Source organism: Haliotis asinina, chromosome 12, assembly GCF_037392515.1.
Source record: "Haliotis asinina isolate JCU_RB_2024 chromosome 12, JCU_Hal_asi_v2, whole genome shotgun sequence".
Taxonomy (NCBI): Eukaryota; Metazoa; Mollusca; class Gastropoda; order Lepetellida; family Haliotidae; genus Haliotis; species Haliotis asinina.
The window spans coordinates 14653924-14676036 of NC_090291.1; the positions used below are offsets into that span (position 1 = coordinate 14653924).

The 22113-nt window shown below is 40.3% G+C and overlaps 2 protein-coding genes across 2 annotated transcripts; both read left to right on the forward strand.

Annotated features, from left to right (window-relative positions):
• The first annotated feature begins 1285 nt into the window (after positions 1 to 1285).
• Positions 1286 to 21823, forward strand: LOC137257389 (uncharacterized). The gene is made up of 5 exons (XM_067794721.1): positions 1286 to 1371; positions 2543 to 2834; positions 3284 to 4911; positions 19322 to 19631; positions 19994 to 21823. Exons 2-5 carry the CDS (start codon positions 2543 to 2545, stop codon positions 21616 to 21618), a joined length of 3855 nt encoding a protein of 1284 aa, XP_067650822.1. The 5' UTR covers positions 1286 to 1371; the 3' UTR covers positions 21619 to 21823.
• On the forward strand, positions 9256 to 15533 carry LOC137257779 (uncharacterized). The gene is made up of 3 exons (XM_067795205.1): positions 9256 to 9332; positions 12314 to 12605; positions 13484 to 15533. Exons 2-3 carry the CDS (start codon positions 12314 to 12316, stop codon positions 14485 to 14487), a joined length of 1296 nt encoding a protein of 431 aa, XP_067651306.1. The 5' UTR covers positions 9256 to 9332; the 3' UTR covers positions 14488 to 15533.
• Positions 21824 to 22113: the final 290 nt, after the last annotated feature.

Genomic DNA, 22113 nt, shown 5'->3' on the forward strand with positions numbered 1-22113 from the left:
TTCCATATGTGAAATTGTAACACATATCTTTTCTGGTTTTCAAGTCATTCAGTTACATATCTTCTCACAAATAATCACACGAATATGTAGATTGGATGGAGCTTGGTGAATTGTTTTCTCATTGTACCACAAAATCATTACCGCCACTAGTTTATATGAATTTGGCTGCATTGCCTTGTACAGGCTGTTGTCACACAGCTAGATGGAATTGTTCCATACAGGTTTCACTAACAAAGAAGCAAGTATTATAGAGTAATCAAAGAAACTCAAAACCTTTCTCATGCTGAGATCCTAGTGTGGAAGTTGGTGGATAAATTAGACGGGTATACGGATGGCAACTTCTCTTTGTTGTATAATACAACGTTTTGGGGTTACTTGCCCTTCTCCTGATGATGAAAGGCAGGTTACAAAACATACTATCTACACCAGAACTTACAGGAAGCCAGAGAAGCACACATATATACACCCAGTCACAGAGGACTGATACTGCAGGATTCGGCTGGAACTGATTTTCATATTATGAAAACATCACCTTCCGAAGTTTCCAAACATTAAGGACTATGTTGACAAACTGACATGCTTGTAAAATCCGTTTTGTTTGTAAACACTGCAAAGTTAACAAAATATCCAAAACGCTTGTACAAAATGCTTTGACCCTAATTGAGGAAGCTATGGAATCCTAGAAAGGACATTGTCGCGTTGTTGCGTTGTCGCCCTTTCAAAAGAGAAAAGAGGAAAAGAGGCTAAACTATTCAAAACTATGCGAGAACACGATAATGTACCTTCTTGGATTCCGTAGGAAGCACATATAAATTTCTTACATCTTGTTGTTACGTCAGTATCACTCTGCTCGTACATTCATCATACGCATTATTGTTTTAATACTATATACTATAAACTACAGTAACTATATCTCTAAGCACACAGTAATTCCTCATCCATGTCCACAAATAAAGCAAAGCTTCCAACACATCGCTCTTAAATGAACACATTTACGACCCACTAACATTGACGACCCACTATTTTGACGCAAAATACATACTATGTCACATACACGTGCTTTCAGATGTCCAAGAAATTAGCATCTGCTAAAGAACTAATAACTGATTTATAAACAATTTCTTTTCAACGCAATGAGCTGTCAAATATACAGTTTTAATATTGACGAGAACGCCGGGCAATCATTTGTAGCTAATATTTGTTATGAGGTAAATTCGAATGTGCGTCAGAAGACATGAACTAGGAAAGAAATGCTGAACTGATCACGTGATACACCATGTGGCCCGACAAGCACAAGGGCAGGTTTCGGGGCGTTCAGACGGCCCCACAGATATACATAGATAACAATAATATAGGTGGTGTTCATTACAGGTGAGTGACAGTTATAGTGAGAGACCTTTAAATTTTGAGGTGTCACCTCTTACTTAAAGTTTAAACCAAACGTTTTAGCGCACTAAATATTTCACAATGAATAATTAAACGTTATACGAATTATTTCACAGAACGTACATGCAGTGTGCTGAACTTCCATTTTCACATCATAGAAGGACGATGTAAATTGACGATTGTAAATTTATGGTTATCCTGACAGGAGGTGTCGCCCAATTACAATATGCATGAAAACAAGAATCGGGAATAACCACAGTCAAATTAACCTACATACTTGGTAGCTATGATATTTGTTTGATACATACATGACACCTGGGTCACCCTGACCTGACAAAGTGAAAGGAGGAAGTTAGATGTTGACTGTGGGGTTAAGGTGTACTGTGCGTGGTGGGGTGCTAATTGTCCAAATACTGTAAGAATCAATCAAACAAAGAGCTATTTCAGTTGCAAAAGAGACCAGTGACAAATCCCGAACATTGGTTTGAGACAGGTTGGCTATGGTACATATTTTAGTGGCAGTAGTAAAAGCAGTGAATGAGTGAGTTTATGACACTCTTAACAGTATTGCAGCAATGTCACGACAGGAGACACCAGAAACAGAAATCACACAGTGTACCAGAATCTGCAGAATCGAAGGCAAATCTTCGGCGCAAACGCTTTAGCCACTAGACTAAACCACCGCCCGTAGTAGTAGCAGAAGGAGGATTTGTAGTAGTCGCAGCAGCAGCAGTTCGGACAGTTCATATGGCAGCCCATGAAGTTAACCAGCTAATTGGACATGTCAACAATTTTCATAACGCCCTGTATACGAACATGTATCAGAAAATACACAATTTGTGTCTCAGATAGGCTTATTGACCATTAGCAAGTCTCTGAATCATATTTCAGACATTCCATGGTGTGATTTTCGTGTTGGGAATGACTTCTTTACGTCTAGTCACGGACTAGGGGCAATATTAGTAGTATTGGTAGTAGAGGCAGATAAACAATAGTGGTGGTGGTGGTGTTAGTGGTGGTGGTACAAGAAGAACAAGAAGAAGAACTTGAAAGGGATGGTATTAGTAATAGAGACCGAGTAGCAGCAGCAAAGTATTGGTGGCATGTAGTCAATTTCAGTCATTCCAGTTGTGTCACGTCTTTTCACTTGTTTCAGATGGCGACTGCAAAGAAGCTAACAGACAACTATCTAACCTGTGTCATTTGTACAGAAGTGTTTCTAGACCCTGTCACACTTCAGTGTAATCACACATTCTGCAAGTCCTGTCTGCTGGAATACACCAAAACACAGTTTGAAGCAATACAAGCCAAGTTCATCCCATGTCCTTCCTGTAGACAGAGGACGAAGGTGACCAACCCTGGCAGTCCAGTAGAGGAATGGGTCAGTCCTCTGAAGCCAAGCCACGTCGTACAGAGTCTGATGGATGATTTTGGACCAGTTACGAAAGGTGAATGCTTCATTGTATATATGTTATATGTCTTCCAGCGTAGAGATACTTTTATCAGTTGTTTCCTGTAACGTATTATTTCATTTATAGCTCAAAGTCTGCAGGTGATTTGATTTTTACCAGGACATCTGGATTATTTTCAAGGGGGGACAATATATCGTATCCGACAAAAACGAGGCATAATGATATGAGTGTTATGAACGTTTCACTGAACAGGTCACTTTAGAATTGATCTCCAAGCAACCATGCTTGTAAGAGACCAGTTGGACAATCATTTTCCAGTTAAGTTGATGCTATGATATCAATCACTCGATAAATGACTCACCGCCATCAGATAGCTGGACTGTTTTTGAATATTTACCAACAAACATGTCTGACATCTAAGTGACCAATCAACAATCATGTGTATAACACCCGTGTCATTACCGCGTAACAAATATTATCTTCAGCCCCGGAGACTAGAGAATGCAGTATCTGCAGAAAACAGCAGAGACAGACCCCAGCAACATCATGGTGCTCCTCTTGCGACTCGCTGTTCTGTGACGGTTGCTTGAACATACATGGAGAGGGGCTGTTTTCTCGGGATCATGAAGTAGTCGAATTAGCTGAATCCCCCAACTTCAAAATGACACCAAAGCGTCAATTCAAGTGCAAACATCACGTATCCAAACAGATAGAGCTCTTCTGCAAAGATTGCAAGATGGCCATATGTACGATATGCTGCAGTATAAACCACAGGAATTGTAATGAAGTTGATACCATTGAGAATATGAACCCTGAAGTTAAAGAACAGCTGACAAAACGGACAAAGGAGCTAAATGTCAGAATCGGAAACATTAAGCATGGCATTTCTGTCAGGAAAAAGCAAGATGACGACTTCAGAAACACGATAGAGAATGCTAAATATCAGATCGGAAATGTACGAGCGAAAGCGGTAGAATTAATAATGAAGAAAGAAAAACAACTTCTAAATGATGTTGATCAGTCGTGTGCTCCATACATACACCTAATAAAAACAGACATACAGTGTAAGGAGATGAAACTTCAGCGATACCAGCAGCAGTATGACGTCACTGTCAATGCTGTGAACTCCAGCCGTGAGATGGACATGTATGCCCTCTATGAGTCCATGGATGAGGCGTTTACAGAGAACAGGGGAAAACACACGGACAACATGCCAGCACCAGCACAGGTCGTATTCACACACAACATGGACAAACTGAGTAAAGCAGTTGATGAACTTCATCTGGGCGATGTTAGCATCGTCCAAGACGTGTTTGATCCTGAATCTGTCCCTGCCTTATATCAGACCATTTACTGTAAGAGAGGACGGGACAGTGAACATTCAGGACTGAGTGACGTTACAGTGTTGACTGTTGATGGTGTAAAGGTTCTTGTGGTTGTTGATTGTGATAACAACAGACTTCACACATACTATACACACGACATACAGTGTCCTAAATACTTTCAACTTTCTAACACACCTTGGAGAATAACTCAGCTACCCAAAAACCAGGTAGCTGTTAGTGTTCCAGACAGTAAGGAAATTGTTACCGTGAAGGTTTACCCAGATCCTGTAATACTCTCAACTATCGAAACAAACTACCCTTACTACGGTCTAGCCTGTCTGAGTCCTTCACGGTTGGTGGCAGGTGCAACAGGTACGACTGACATACTGGATATGAACGGTGTTGTGTTGAAATCTTTCAACATCCGGAAGGTATCTACTCCCTCCTATGTCCATGTCACCGGTAATCAGAACCTGATAGTCAGTCATGGTTTAACAAAGTCCCTTGTATCTGTGACAAGAAGTGGAAAAGCTGTTTTCACCTACACTCCCACAGGGGACAGATCTCTGAAGTGTCCTCGAGGCATCACATCAACCAACACTGGAGACATCCTGTTTGCAGACAGAGACTCTAACAAGGTGATTCAGCTGACAGAGTCTGGGCAGTTTGTCAGTGACGTTCTCACAGCACAGGATGGTATTGACTCTCCCCGTGGAATATGTACGGACACAAATGGCTTCTTGTACGTCACCTCTGGTAACTGTGTTAAAGTATTCAAACTTGATAGACACTGATTTTCAAGACTGACATTGCTTCAACGTTTGCTCGGCTGTTTCGTCTGGTGATATAGATGCTCATCCAAATGTGATTTAAAAGACCTTACATATTTCAGTATTGAATTTGCGTACTGTCACACACGAAGCGTAAGAACGTATTAATTAAAAAGAGAAAGTGTTCTAACACTTGTTTGGTCGTTCCGTGACAGAGCCCAACTGTGAAAGTGTGTTCAGTGTGCGGGTTTAGCGTTGGTTTTAATGTTACACGATCAGCCAGTATATGATCCAAATGAATGTTTACCTTTGCGTAACATATATACATATTCATATTTGATTAAAAAGACTGAACGTCTTCCAGTATTACTGAGACGTATGGGTATTGTCACACATGGAACGTCCATGCATGGTAAAACTGAACCAAATATGTCACTACATATGTTTGGTGACATTAGACCCAGAACTGTACTGCAACCCGACTAAGAGATGCCGGGTTAATCACAGAGTGAGAGATTTCAAGTGGCTAATGAGTTACAGTCAGTTACCTCTGTGTGGAACATGTGCTTTTCCCAAGGTAATAGCTCCATCACTGTGTAGTCCTTTTAAAGTAATGATTTGCGATTGTGAGGAACATCAGAAAAATTATAGTACACATGACAGACATTTGAGTCAATGAACGTGAGACAAGTCTTTGTCGTGTTAAGCTCACAATGATAACAGTGATATCATTTCGCCGATTACAGACACAGTTGTAAAACTGTTGACCCCGACACTGACCTTCATGGGGGAAGCAACAGTGGATTTCCTTGTGCATACTCTTAGTATTTTCTCCTCAGATATTTTCTAACCGATGAACTATTTGTTAATGCTTGAAACAGTCAAACTTGACAAGTGTTAAAACTTTAATAATCGTTATGTCGTAGGGCTTCATTCTTTTCATTGTGGATTCATGCACATCCTCTATCAAACAGGTTCTTGTGACGTGGTGCATGCCGAGTTACATACTATCAAAAGTTGTGTTAAGAAAGGACCCGATCAAGGGAGGTAATTCACAGCTTCATGTTCCATACATGATGAGGAAAAGTGAACTCGTAGGCTGCGTTCTAACTTCGATAATGATGCTGAAAAGGCGACAGTATCAATTGTGTGACATTTTACCGTGCATGTCGGGAACTTGTGTCCGGGCTGAATTTGAAATTTGGAAAGTGAATCTATTATTTTCAAGCCCTTTGTCTGAATTCTTATCAGGAGGTAACACAAGTAACATCACATTTTCTTACATTCTTACGTTAAATCTTGTTGCTTTTTCGTTTTTCTTGTGTCGTTCTTGATGCTTGTTTTTCTTTTATTTAACGCCGCACGCAGCAATATTCCCGCTATGTGGCATCGTGCTGTAAATAATCACGTCTGAACCAAACAAGCCTGTGATCAACATCATAAGCATCTATCTACCTGACATCCCCATCCCGTCAACCACCTTTTGCAAGAATCATGCCTTGGGTTGCTGAAGACCAGTTCTAACCTGGATCGTTATTTAAATGATTTTGGTTCATGAAGTGTTTTGTTAGAAATCAGCCTTGTTTAGTATTGAACAATTTGGATCGTTCTGTAGACATACAACTTCAGTATTATTAATATGAGCACTTGCTTGATAACAGTGTTAGCAACTACATTCAAACATAGCTCGTGTTAACAGTAATGAAGTTGTGTATGCATAGAACACTCCCTTGTTGGTGATGAAAAAAGGTTCTAAATATTACTCAACAATGTTTCTGTTTACAACACACGACAGTTTTATGTTTATTGACTTGAAGATACAGTAGATTTTTACACTCCGTTATCTGCCAACAATATTCACACAGTAACCGTACATGCCACCTCCGGTGACACGGCAAACCATCTCTCCGCAACAGGGTCGGGCACCCCCGGGGTAACCAGGGTAACTACCACCGGGGTAACCAGTGTAACTGCCTCCAGGGTAACCGCCGTTCATTTCTCTTCGGATACATGACCTTCCCAGGGGAGCACACTTGAACAAAACATTTGTCTTCATTTATATGGCTTTCATGATAAAGTTGCATCAATCATCGCCTACATGGGTAACTCGTTAGGATGAGAGAGCCACTATAAACTCGGTGTGCCAAGTGGCAGAAAGAGTTGTATACTCCCAAGGGAGTTGAGATTGAAACACGATGTGCTGTTGAGACTGACATCCAGTGGTCGAGGGAATAAATACCAGCGCCTTGAGCATTCACTGGTTGCGTGGATATGTGCGTTATATACATATTCTACATCCTATGCTGAGTTCAACATATAGCAGAGCGTCAAACAAACAGAGAGCGAAAGATAGAGACACACGGACCAATAGAACCGCCCTTACTTTAGTGTGCTGATTTGTGGCAAACAAGAAGCATGTGACCGTTTGTTCAAATCCTTTTTCGTCTCTTACGTATAGTTCTAGATTTCGCAGTACCATACTCGTGCCCGGGGACTCCTGCTCGTGTGTCGACCTTTCCGCCCTCCCGAATGAAGCTGTCTCTCGAATGCTCAGTCATTTTGTAAATACTGCAGATATACTGACCTGTTTGTCATCATATCGTAAAGACTAAATATCACGTATGAAGAAACTCATGTATTCCGCTTCAGTTAACTGTCAACAAGATTTATCCACTGATAAAACCGTTACTTGGCAACTGGGATTTTACGGACAAATAGCATTACGTTGATGTCACCCTGCTATTATCTCTTACCCCTAACTGAGCGGATATTCCAGCCAACAGAGACACAAGGACAAACACAGCTAGGACCTTCATACCTGTGGAGAAAAACGCATCTCTAAATTAGTTTATAATTGACATTATCTTTTCAATAAACATTGTATCATTAGTATGTGAGTGATTCATTTGTAAGTAACGCAGTAATACACTCGCTTCATACGAAAACAGTAGTTCATGCGGTCAAAGAGTTTATTATTACGAACTAAAAAGTAAGCATTCCCTCCTTTGACGGGATAAACAATACGTGTTCCATTTTATAAGTCTATGATGCTTGTATAAACCGGTTCATACACTGTTCTTACTTTAACATTGCAAAAGGGAAGAATGGAACGAACACTTACCTTTAAGGTATTGCTGCTTTCGGTTCCACGTTCAGAATGTCCATGCTCTGTTCCAGGAACTCTTTTAAGCAAAGCGCTATCTCATCCCCATGTCAACCTAGGGCTATCGTCATCCTCATTAACATCATTTATCAGCTGATGATGTCAGGGAGATATCAGATACTGCGACCCAGGTTCGTGTCAGATGGTATCATATTAGATTGATGGCCACATCTGTACAAGTCAAAACTAACGTACCTGAACACAATGTCAAAGTGAAGCTATGATATCAAGTGCATGCCCGCACACGAAGGTGTAAACCGCTGATGTAGCTGTAGTAGTAGCAGCAGTATTGTATCTCTGCGACGTCAGTCTGTAGGAAACAACTAGGCAAACAAGTGGATGACGTTATTTAGAACGGTAAATGGCTATATTTGTAATAAATACATTTCACATCGTCTTGTCTCTAAAGAACAAATATATGCGGCTCGGTGACGAGATCACATTTCAACAGATAAAAAGACTTCTTAACATTTTTTCCAATAATTCATGTAGGATATATTGATGCCCAATCGTGCTCAAATTATGAAAACACCACCTTCCGAAGTTTTCGAATATTACGGACTATGCTGACAAAATGACATGCTTGTAAAATCCGTTTTGTTTGTAAACACTGTACAGTCATCAACAAAATATCCAAAATGCTTGTACAATATGTAGAATGATTTGACCCTAATTGAGGAAGCCTAGAAAGGACATTGTCGGACATTGACATTGTTGAGGCTAAACTATTCAAAGCGCGACAATGCGAGAACGTCATAACGTCCCTTCTTGGATTCCATAGGAAGCACATATAAATATTCTTACATCTTGTTGTTACGTCAGTATCACTCTGCTCATATATTCATCATACGCATTATTATTTTAGTACTGTATACTATAAACTACTATATATCTAAGCACACAGTAATTCCTCATCCATGTTCTCAACACAATGCTATACATGAACACATCTATGACCCACTAACAATGCATTGTGACAAAAAATACATACTGTGTCACATACACGAGCTTTCAGATGTTCAAGAAATTAGTATCTGCTAAAGAACTTACAATTGATTAATAAACATTTTCTTTTCAACGCAATGAGCTGTCAAATATACAGTTTTAATATTGACGAGAACACCTGGTAATGATTTTAATGAGGTAAATTCGAATGTGCGTCAGAAGATATGAAGTAAAAACAGAAATGCTCAATGATCACGTGATTGCCGATAAGCACAAGGGCAGTCCCACAGATATACAAGCATAACGATCATATAGGTGGTGTTCATTACAGGTGAGTCACAGTTATAGTATGAGAACTTTAAATTTTATTTGAATTTTAAATCAAACGTTTTAGCGCACTAAATATTTCAAAATGAACAATTAAATGTTATACGAACTATTTCACAGAACGTACGTATAGAGTGCTGAGCTTTCATTTTCACATCATAGAAGGACGATGTAAATTGACGTCTTATGGTTACCATGACAGAAGGTGTCGCCCAATTACAATATGCATGAAAACAAGCATCGGGAATAACCACAGTCAAATTAACCTACATACTTGGTGGCTAGGATATTTGTTTGATACATACATGACACCTGGGTCACCCTGACCTGACAAAGTGAAAGGAGGAACTTAGATGTTGACTGTGGGGTTAAGGTGCACTGTGCGTGGTGGGGTGCTAATTCTCCAAATACTGTAAGAATCAATCACACAAAGAGCTATTTCAGTTGCAAAAGAGACCTGTGACAAATCCAGAACATGTCGTGTTTGGTTTGAGACAGGTTGGCTATGGTACATATTTTAGTGGCAGTAGTAAAAGCAGTGAATGAGTGAGTTTATGTCACTAACTACCCGAAACTAGAAAATACATTTCTTGAACTGAATTGTGCCTTAAGTTAAGAAATTCAGGACGTCCACTGTCAAAACGGCAAAAGGCAATTTGGAGCTAATTAAAACTGAAATTTAAAGCAACGAAAAGAACCCGTTGTTTCTCCATATTGTTGATTCTCTTAAGACAAAAATATAGGTTTGGACTGACTAAACGAAAAATTGAAAAGAAATGGGAATGATGGTAAATTACATTACCGCAACCTACCCATGTCCTGGAATGACTACATTAACACGTACGACTCATGAATGGATTCTGAAGTCTCTTCCTTGCACTGATCTTCTTGAGCGACCGAGTCTATAAGAAGCTGATCGACTCAACGTGAGATGTTCTCACAAGAGCAGAAAATTCGGAGTCCATTCCAAACCACAAGGGAACATTCCAGAGGGGATTCCTTTAGGCCTTCGCATTCTTGTTTTTCTTTATTTCCTTTCAGATTTCTTCTCAATAAAAAACGATAGTCACTATACCTCCTTAGGACAGATCTCCAAAACCGCTTACTCCCCTCCTTTACATGAATGTGTTACGGTTAAGAATTTACCGTGACAACAATTTAAGAAATCCCCTTGTAAACCAGCAAAACAGAACAAAGGCAAGTTGTTTACGTTCAAATTATGTTATTATGCAACGAGAGCAAGGTGTACAAAGTCACAAGTCAATATAACAATGCGGATTCCAGGTAGAATTCAAGAGAGACAAAATCTAAGTCAATGGGTCACAAAATACAATATAGCAAACTCACCAAAGTCTTGGTGTGAGAGAAAATCAACTATGGCAGAATGTCAACATAGCGATCGGTGCGACAGCAGATAATGTAGATTGAGGCGTTGACGGGTTTTCAAGCGTGACAGTGATGTGAATGAGTATGAGTGTCACCCTCCGCACGGCAACCAGCCTTTACATATATTTACAAAGTCATTTCCCGAAAGTTCGGGCCCAAACGAACATCGTCAACATTGTAGAATGCCCTAGAATAAGTCTCCCGGAAGTAAACATCGAAAACTAGGAGAAGATAAATTCCGGAAAAACCAGAATGGTAAAAGTGTTGACCAGCTATTAAAACGAAATGTGACCCATCATATTTAATATTCAAAACACTAAACATTGTGACCCAATAATATTTTTTTCTGAATTAATAGCAAAATATACGGAAAATACACACTCGTAACAAATGACATAGGGATCCTTGCCAAGGAGATAACAGTTTGAAAAGCACATGTTCTCTTTATTGTGTCCTTTCTAATGATATTGGACTCACGGTTACAATATCTGATACGCTGTATTTGAAAGGTGGTAAGGTAATTAAGGGTGGATCGGTTACGTTACAAGATGAGGAGTTACTGAGCATCCTGCGATAGGATCAGACCTACACCTACCTCGCAATGCAAGTTCGAGACAAACCCCAGAATGGCCAGATTCAAGGCAAAATTCGAGCCGAGTATGAAACTTCACTGAAAGAAAATCTGAAGCCCGTCATGGCACCACCATGATCATACACACCTATCATGCTTCTAAATGTGTTTGAAATAGGCCCATACACAGCCTCAGACGAATTCCAGAATCCCAATGAATGTATTTATATCATCAATTTTGTCTGTCCTTCTTGAAAGCAATGTGATTGGCAAGATTCAGCAAAAGCATGTTAAATGTGCGGGCCTCGCCTTTGAAATGAGTCTCTTCCATCGAGAGAACACTGGCTTCAGACGTCTCTTTTTTATCGGTGCCCTTGGTTTGGTACTTCGTCATTTCTTGTGGCAGATCAGGAGTTTACCTGGATCCGCACTAGGAGTACAGCCATTCGGATAAGCTGGATAGTGTTGGGGAGACACTATATTCTCCGGAAAGTTCTTGTGTTTTCTACGAGGAAGCGTTTCCTGTGACATGTTCCGTTTGGCTGTCTGTAGAGGGTCAACGACTCTGAGCTGATGATGAGAATTACCCGCCAGGCTGTCAGGAGCACCTTAACCTTCACTAAATCAGTTTCTGCTTAATCAGTAGTAGTAGTAGTAGTAGTAGTAGTAGTAGTAGTAGTAGTAGTAGTAGTAGTAGGAAGCAAGTGTATACTGAAAAAAAACTGTCTTACAAAGACATACATTCACAGACACAATGAAAATTTACTGACATGCCTGGTTGGTTTGGATATTTCATCTGGCAGCCCAAGAAGCGAAACAGCTAGCTGAACAATTTTAATGACGCCCTGTATACGTACTGACCATTAGCAAGGCTCCGAGTCAAATTTCTACGGTGTCTTCTTTTGTGTTTGGAATAACTTCTCCATGTCTAGTCCAGATTTTCAATATTAGTACCGGCAGCAAAGTATTGGTGGGATGTAGTAGGTTTCAGTCATTCCATTCAAGTGACGTCTTTTCACTTGTTTCAGATGGCGACTGCAAAGAGGCTGACAGACAACTATCTAACCTGTGTCATTTGTACAGAAGTGTTCAGAGACCCTGTCACACTTCAGTGTAATCACACATTCTGCAAGTCCTGTCTGCTGAAATACACCAAAACACAGTCTGAAGGAATAAAGGCCAAGTTCATCCCATGTCCTTCCTGCAGACAGAGGACGAACGTGACCAACCCTGGCAGTCCAGTGGAGGAGTGGATCAGTCATCTGAAGCCAAGCCACGTCCTACAGGGTCTGATGGATGATTTTGGACCAGGGACAGAAGGTGAATGTTTCATTGTATGTTACACAGGCAGATAATGTCAACAAAACTGCCCAACCCTGGCAATCCAGTGGAGGAGTTTGTCAGTCATCTGAAACCAAGCAGCGTCATTCAGAGACTGATGGATGATTTGGGATTGGGGTCAGAAGGTGACTTTTTGTATGTTACACGATCATGTCCCTCCAGATAAGATTGATAGAATTACACGTACCTCTTTGCAAAGAAGCATACAGAAAAAGTTGTTTACACTTGCATAGTATGGTCTTTTATACACATAAAGTACGTCAGTTTGTAACGTTGGTTTGAAAATACTGAAACTAAATAGCTGCAATTTGTTCAGGATTCCATCTAGTAGTCAGTTCTTTACACCTAAACAGAGAGCGGAAGATGCATTGTGTAACCGCCAAAGTGTAGACATAATTGATTTGTCGAAGCCATCTTGTTAAAGACAACTATTGATGCGTATGGTGTGAAATTATCAACCAACATCAAAATGTAATGACTGCTGAATGCTTAACATCAAATACCTCTGTAAGAACAGTAGAATCCTAACAGTCCGTAATATATTAATATTTTTATCAATTGTTTTCTGTAACATTTTATATTATGATATGCATGCAATGGGTGCAGCTTAAGATCTACAGGTTACTCAAGTTTCACCAGTAAACCGTCTCAGTAATAAAGAGGTGACAGTGCATTATCTCAGATGAAGTGAAGTTATATTAATGTTTTACTAAACGATTCAGGTTGGAAATGGTCAAAAGCAAGTGACAAGTGAGTTGACTATTTGCCAGTTAATGTCCTTTGTCAACCACTCGCGTAATGACGGGAAATATTGATTTCATCACACATATATCAACAAATATCCCGATTTTATTCAGCCTCTGAGAGTGGAGAATGCAGTGTCTGCAGGAACCAACAAAAGAAGACCCCAGCAACATCATGGTGCTCCTCTTGCGATTCATTCTTCTGCAATGGTTGCTTGACTTTGCATGGAGTAATGCCACTATCTCGGAACCATAAAGTTGTCGCTTTACCTGAATCTGATGAACCTCAACTGGGCGATGCTGAAATCGTCCAAAACGTGTGTGATCGTGAATCTGTGCCTAACCTGATCCAAACCATTCACTGTAAGAAAGTACGTGGCATAGCGCATCCAATGCTTAAGGATATAACAGTGTTAGTTGTTGATGGTATAAAGGTTACTGTGGTTGTTGATTATATTAACAAGGTGGTTCTCACATATTACACACATGACGATCCTTGTCCTAAATACATTCAGCTTTCTGCTGGACCTTGCACAGTAATACAGTTAACTAACCGTCAGGTAGTTATTACTGTTCCAAACAGTAATGAAATAGTTACTTTGAAGGTTTACCCACATCCTGTAATACTGTCCACTGTCAAAACATACAGATCCTACTATGGACTAGCTTACTTTAGTCCTTCACGACTGGTGGCTGGTGGAATAGATAGGACTGATATACTGGACATGGAAGGAAATGTACTGAAATCTATCAACACGAGTCCGGTATCCAGTCCAGACTATATACATGTCACCGGAAATCGGAAAGTGATAGTTAGCGAAGGGGAAAATAAATCACTTGTATCTGTGACTAGTCAAGGAGGAACTGTTTTCACCTACACCCCCACGGAAGACAGAGTTTTGAAATATCCTCAAGGCATCACAACAACCAGCACTGGAGACATCCTGATTGTAGACAAATACTCACACAAAGTGATTCAACTAACAGAGTCAGGACAGTTTGTCAGACACGTTCTTACAGCCCAGAATGGTATTGAGTCTCCACGTGGAATATATTTGGACACAGACGGCCTGCTGTATGTAACCTGTCATAACTGTTTGAAAATATTCAAATTTTAAAGACTCTCACTTTGAATGCGGAAGGTCCTTCCCCTTTGCGTCGGCGTGTGGAAATAGAGCCAAACAGAGAAAATTATTTGAATTTGTTTGGGGCTGGTTTGCTTGCATCTGTGAATATGCAATGTAAAAGCCTACGGCGTTGAAACCTAGGTGGAACAGGACTGTGAGGCGTCGCTTATGAACTCAGAAATTGATTCAGATATGAAACTACACAATCTTAGACTGAAAAGTATAAGTCAGTGTAGAATTCAAAGTACTAACACTATCAAAAAGATATTTATATGGTACACCACCACAATAACTCTTTGAGCTGATGGAACAACATCACCAAAACACAAACATCCTTAACTCAGTTTCTATGTATTGTCCCCAACTTAACCATCTCCACTATTTGGCTACAGAAGATTTCCCTGTCAAGCGTCAGTCTTCTAGAATTCTCTTCCAGTAGAGTTGACCTAAACACCCTGCCCATCAAGAAATATTGCGACTGGTCTATTAGTCTAATTTGTAGCGCTATGAGCTTCTCGCGTGGTGTTTGGCGCTTTACAAATAGACTCATTATTATTATTGTTTCGTTATTTTAGTAAACAAATAGTAGTTATGGGAAATGTATTTTCCAAAATATTTAGATTCCAATAAGAAATTACTGCCTGTGCTTTCCCTTGCCTCTCCTACATATAGTGACTGTCTGTCTTTAAAGGTGAGTGTCTGTTTCATAAATCTACACACCTCCCCCAGTCGTTTCATGTAAGCAGTAAAGTTGTCATGACTATTTGTTCCTGACACATACTGGAATATTGGAAACATTTACAATATAACTGTGGTTAATATAACATATATGTGTGCATGTTAAAGCATGTAAGAGTGTGTCTGCATGTCTGTTTGTTCATCTCAGTGTGTGCATGAGCGTGTGTGACTTTACATGTGTTTGTGTTTGAGAGTGTTTCTGACGATGAGTGTGTACTGTAGGGTGTGAATTTATAGGTGTTGGTGTAGGTATCAGTGAGTGCGTTTGTATACTACTGGAATAAAGTAACTGTGCATAATTTGATGTTATGTCATTTGGTAACACAAACAGGTAATATTGTTAACATGATTTTTTTGTGTTTCCCCTAATCACCATTTAACCGTAGACAGGACTTCTACATGACTATCAATATCTGCATGGCACTATGCATCTTGAAGAAATGTGGTGTCAAAAGTCAGTTCACAAGTTCAGCATCGTGTATGTCCACCACGTACTTTGATGTTTCACCAAACTGTTGACGTTGAACAACACATGCGTCAGCATACCGTTCACCTCGCCGTCTGTACACCCTAGCTCTGCCATTTGACCAATCTAGATGAAAATTCGAATGGTCAGTGAACAAAACACCATACTAATGTTTTCACCTACCTATACCATAGGGGTTGTCTGCACTAGTTAAATCGTGCCGGTCTGTAACGCTGGGGCAAAATTGGATATATTTCAGGCCGTAGGGCCGGATCTTGTTCTCCCTCAATCTGGTTCGTACATTCTTGGAAGAGTTTGGATGTAAGCCAGGCATGCTCTGAGCAGTCACACCGACAGTCTGGAATCGATTTCTAAGATGCGCGTGGTTGTCTTGGTCCTTCACGCATGGAACAGTCTGCCTTCCATTGCCCGGGGACACGAGAAAACGACCGAAATGTACACACTGAATTAATACTTGAATATTTAATCACTGGAAATGCTGTGGATATTTTAGGATTATTACCCTTTAAATAAATTAGAAAATGTTTTGGTTATTTAATGGTCCGTTCTCTAAGGTTTCACGGTTAGTATGAAGTAACCGCACACTCTTCCAAAGAGTAGTATGGAAGACTTTACCGGTATGGGACCTTCGAACTCACTTCAAGAATGCACCATTTACACTCACGAAAAGTCTTCATCACCCCACATCTGCACAATATGCGGAGCCTACCTCCGGTGTACCCGACCATGATATTGCTACTTTTGAGAATGTGCTACCGTTTATCTCTGAAGTGGAAACAGATATTTTTCAATCTTCTACCTATCGCATCAGTTCATATTTGGACATATCCCCTTCAAGCAATACTATAGCAGACAATAATTTGCATTTCCGAAATTGACATATACATCTCGATTGTAATATCATAGTGTAAATTGTAAATCCTGTATTTTTTCGAAAAGTCCGGGTTTTTTTCAAATGGACATTTGATCTGAATGCAGAGTCACTTTTATGCCATGTCCAGTTGGACGTAATCATAATGTCACTTTTAAGGAAATACAATCTGAATGCTGAGTATAGAGTAGTATTGATCATGTCTTTGCTGAAGGTATCTCCGGTTTGGAAATTAGTAGCGCATTTGTGGACGTTGTGCCACTGACAGATTTCAGTCACGGTGACGTCTTTCGGGGATAGACTGTGCTTCTCGTAAGAGGCGACTAACGGGATCGGGTAGTCAGGCTCGTTGACTTGGTTGACACATGTCATCGGTTCCCAACTGCGGAGATCGATGCTCATGTTGTTGATCACAGGATTGTCTGCTCCAGACTCGATTATTTACAGACCGCCACCATATAACTGGGATATTGCTGAGTGCGGCGTAAAGCTAAGCTCACTCACGCACTTTCGGGGATAGGTGACACCCCTGTCAGCATTGAATTTAAAGTGTTGTGTGTCTGTCCCACTCATTTGACATTGCACGGTTGCGGCTCCTCACACTCATCTCACATCTTCATCGACTATTTATACTCAAGAAAGCTAATTTAGATTTGAACTTCATAAATAAGTGTGTGTTATTGTTATGGAATATCTATGAGTTGCACATGTTTACACGCAGCTAATATGTATATACATTTTCTGGCATTCCTGCAACCAACTCAACTCCCTGAGGAGTATTCAACGCATGCAGCCTGTTAAGCGCGGCGGGATATCACGCAGTCGCATCCTCACAGGAAGAAGTACAAACTGTACAAGCTCATAATCATTGAGGCATAACGTTATTGTGTTGATATAAAATGACATAAATTATCTGATACAATCACAACACAAATGTTGATCCCATGCGATCATATAGTATACATATGTTAAATATAACGATATATGATAACTTTCTACGTCCCCACCATGACATTCTTGCACCATACTTACGAGTTACATCACATGTGTTCATTAGAAATAGCAAATCAATGAAACGTCCAGATATAGTCAGATGGTTCAGTTTATAGAAATACTAACAAACACCTTGAGACGGTTACTATTTCGAAACAGGTTGCAATACACATGAAGAGACAAAAATATAACGTAGCCCCTTCTTAATTGCGTGGCCGTTTGGCAAATACAGTAGGTGAAATATGTAGGTACAGTTAAGAAATGCATATCAATAATTGTTTCCGTTTTAGACAATGCCTTGTATATCGAATCAGATATTTACACATGAAAAGGTGGTCACATGAATGAGATGTCTGTTTACAACATGCGTATGTTCCAAGTTCATCCCGGCTCTTTTGATCACGTGATGGAACCGTGTCACGTGACCCACGTATGGCGAGGAAGTGAAACACTTCGAGAGAGACTGACGCTGTGATATCGTGTGAGTCCATTGCAGGTAACTGACAAGGTCAACTGATAAAGAACGTTTGGGGTTTTTAATACTTCAGAAACTAGAACTGTACTAGCCAAATTAGCCTAAATTCTAGTTGGGTAAAGTACGTTTGTTCACATGAACGTGACTCTTGGGTCACAGTGACCTGGCAATGCCGAAGCTGGGACTGGTTATTGATTGATCCCGTGAGGTCCGTGTAGACTATGATGTGTAATATGCATAATTATGTATATCAGCGCATTTTGTCTTCACAAAATAAGCAAATATGACCCATTTATTGCTTCGATTTTCAACGGCAAGTACAATTTTTAAGCCGTTTAGTTTCTTCAGTGGTACTAGAAGCTGAGGGAGTAGTAGCAGTAGCTGTAGTAGTAATTTAAGTAGTTTGTAAATGGTAGTATTGGTAGTAAAAGTAAAGTGGCGACTGTAGCAGAGTAATGGTTGCAAGTGGTAGTAGTAGTAGTAGTAGTAGTTGCAGATGTAGTAGTAGTAGTAGTAGATGTAGTAGGAGTAGTTGTTGTAGTGTAAGTTTTATTATTGTAAGAGAAGCAGAGAATAATCGGAGTAGTGGTTGCAAGAGGTAGTAATAGTAGTAGTAGCAGCAGCAGCACTAGTAGTAGTAGTAGTTGTAGCAGCAGCAGCAGCAGCAGCAGCAGTAGTAGTAGTAGCAGCAGTAGCAGCAGCAGTAGTAACAGTAGTACACATCATTCGTGATGTCCGTAAGGGTTTAAAGCGCTCGACTTTCACAATAACGTAGTGTACATGAATTGCTTGTATAAGATTGTTGGAAGATGCTCAGGGGTGTTTCATAGGAGGTACTTCCTTTCCACCTCCAGAGACGAACAAATTGTATATTCTGATTCACTCAGCATGTATATACCGTTAAAGGACAGGAAATGATCAATTATTTTTCTATTTGGTTGCACATATAAGGAGACTACAAGAAAACGTATTCCTAGTAACAAAATCCACAGGTTTATATAAACAATTATACTTATATACTAGTATTATACTATTCGGATAACTCTGGTGACAGCAGTTTGTAATACGGTAATCGGCAAGTTGAAATATTTTTTAAAAATATTTGTCCAGTCGCTTTTTAAGCACAACTTTCTGCGCATCATACGTCAAGATGTTACGTGAATTTCGTTTAACGTCAACCACACACTATTTATATACAGCTCTTATGAGGGAAGATCTAATTCAGCTGCGCCGGTTTGTCTCCGTTTGCGTCGGGGAATAGTCCTTTCATTGGTTTCAGATGGCGACCGCTAAAAAGCTGACAGACAATCACCTGACCTGTGTCATCTGCACAGAGGTGTACACAGACCCTGTCACACTTCAGTGTAATCACACATTCTGCAAGTCCTGTCTGCTGAAATACACCAAAACACAGTCTGAAGCAATAAAAGCCAAGTTCATTCCATGTCCTTCCTGTAGACAGAGGACGAAGGTGACTAACCCTGGCAATCCAGTGGAGGAGTGGGTCAGTCATCTGAAGCCAAGCCACGTCATACAGGGTCTGATGGACGATTTTGGACCAGGGACAGAAGGTGAATGTTTCATTGTATGTTACACAGGCAGAAAATGTCAACAGATATTGTATCAATCGTTTTCTGACATTTTATATTATGATATGCGCGAGTGCAGCTTAAAATACATATTGAAGGTACACCAGGATATCTTCTCAATTATAAAGAGGAAACCGGGCATTATCTTGAAAAAAAGCGAAGCATAAATAATACCAAATGATCTTAATGTTTAGAATTAGAGTTAGATTAGAAATGGCCTGCAGAAAAAAGATACGTGGAATGATGATTTGCCTGTTGAACTGATGTAGTGATATCAGCCACTCGATTAATGACAACAAACACTGATTTCATCACACGTAATAAGATATCCTGATTCTATTCAGGCTTCGAGACTGGAGAATGCAGTGTCTGCAGGAACCAACAAAAGAAGACTCCAGCAACATCATGGTGCTCCTCTTGCGATTCGTTTTTCTGTTATGGTTGCTTGAATCTGCATGAAGCGATGCCACTATCTCGGAATCATGAAGTTGTCATTTTATCTGAATCTAGCAAACTCAAAACGGCATCAAAGCGCCCATTCATGTGCAAACATCACAGTAGCAAACAGATCGAGTTCTTCTGCATAGATTGCAATGTTGCCATTTGTACGATATGCTGCAGCATAAAACACAGAAAGTGTGATGACGTTGACACCATTGAGAAGATGACACCACAAATTAAAGGAAAGCTACGAAAACGGACCCAGGAACTAAATGTCAGAATCGGGAACATTAAGCATGGCATTTCTGCAGGGAAGAAGCAGGGCGAGGACTTCAAGAACAAGATAGAAGAAGTTAAAGGTCAAATCAGACATACACTATCCAAGGTGGTAAAAATGATTATGAGGAAAGAAAAACAACTTTTACGTGATATTGATGAATGTTCCACTCAATATTTGCAGCAGATATATGCAGATATAAAATCTAAGGAGATTCAACTACAAATATACCAGCAGCAGTATGAGTTAACTGTCAATGCTGTGTCGTCCAGCTGTGAGATGGACATGTGTGTCGTCTATGAGTCTGTGTGTGGAGCATCTTTAGATAGCAGCTTCACGGACAAGAGACCAGCGCCAGCAAGGGTCGTATTCACACACAACATGGACAAACTGAGTAAAACAGTTAATGAACTTCATCTAGGCGATGTTAAAATCGTTCAAGACGTGTGTGATCGTGAATCTGTCCCTACCTTATATCAGACCATTTACTGCAATAAAGGACGTGACATGACACATCATGATTGTGACGTGACGGTGTTGGCTGTTGATGGCATGCGTGTTGTTGTTGTTGCTGATTATGATAACATGAGACTTCACACAAATTACACAAGCGACATACAGTGTCCTACATACATTCAGCTGGCTAACGGACCTTGGCGAATAACGCAGTTAACTGACTGTCAAGTAGCTGTTAGTGTTCCAGACGGTAAGGAAATAGTTACCGTGAAGGTTTACCCACATCTTGTTAAGCTGTCAACTATCAAAACAAACCGATCTTACTACGGACTTGCCTCTCTGAGTCCTTCGCGACTGGTGGCAGGCTCAACAGGTAGGACTGATATTCTGGACATGAAAGGGAATGTGTTGAAATCCATCGACACGGGGCAGGTTGCTACTCCGTCCTATATCCATGTCACCGGAAATCGGAACCTGATAGTCAGTCATGGAATGATTAACTCCCTTGAATCGGTTACCAGTGAAGGAAAAGCTGTTTTCACATACACTCCCACAGGAGACAGATCTCTGAAGTGTCCTCGAGGCATCACATCAACCAGCACAGGAGACATCCTGCTTGCAGACAGAGACTCCCACAAAGTGATTCAGCTAACAGAGTCAGGACAGTTTGTCAGAGACGTTCTCACAGCACAGAATGGTATTCGGTCACCACGTGGAATATGTTTGGACCCAGACGGCCTGCTGTACGTAACCTGTAAGAACTGTGTGAAAGTATTCAGTTTTCAAAGGCACTGACTTCGGAAACCGAAAGCGTTTTCATCGTTGCTTGATTGTTTGGGAATGGTGTTCAACAGAAAGAATGTTCGGCATATGCGTGTACAGCGATTACTGCCCTGTTACATGATCAGTCAGAAACTGAGGTTCAGGTAAAGACTGTATTTCTAGGGACAGCATATGTGAAGTATTTAGATAACATTTGAAGTAAAGACAGTGACATCTCTTGTTGTCTGTATATGTAGCGGTTGTGTGTTCTTGGTAGAGAGTGGCTATTACATAAAACTGCACACATAAATCGTTTTTCATGTAAACAGTAAGGTGGTTTACAGTTATGATCGTTAATTCTTAATAAACCCGATCTATATACTATGATCACGAACGGCAATACACTGTGTGGTGTATCTGTGCATATGTTTCAGCTGAAAGTGTGTGTATTAGTATCTCCTATGTGCATGATTTCATGAGTGTGTCTGTATGTGAAATGTGTCTGTGTGAGAATGTGTCTGTGTCTGC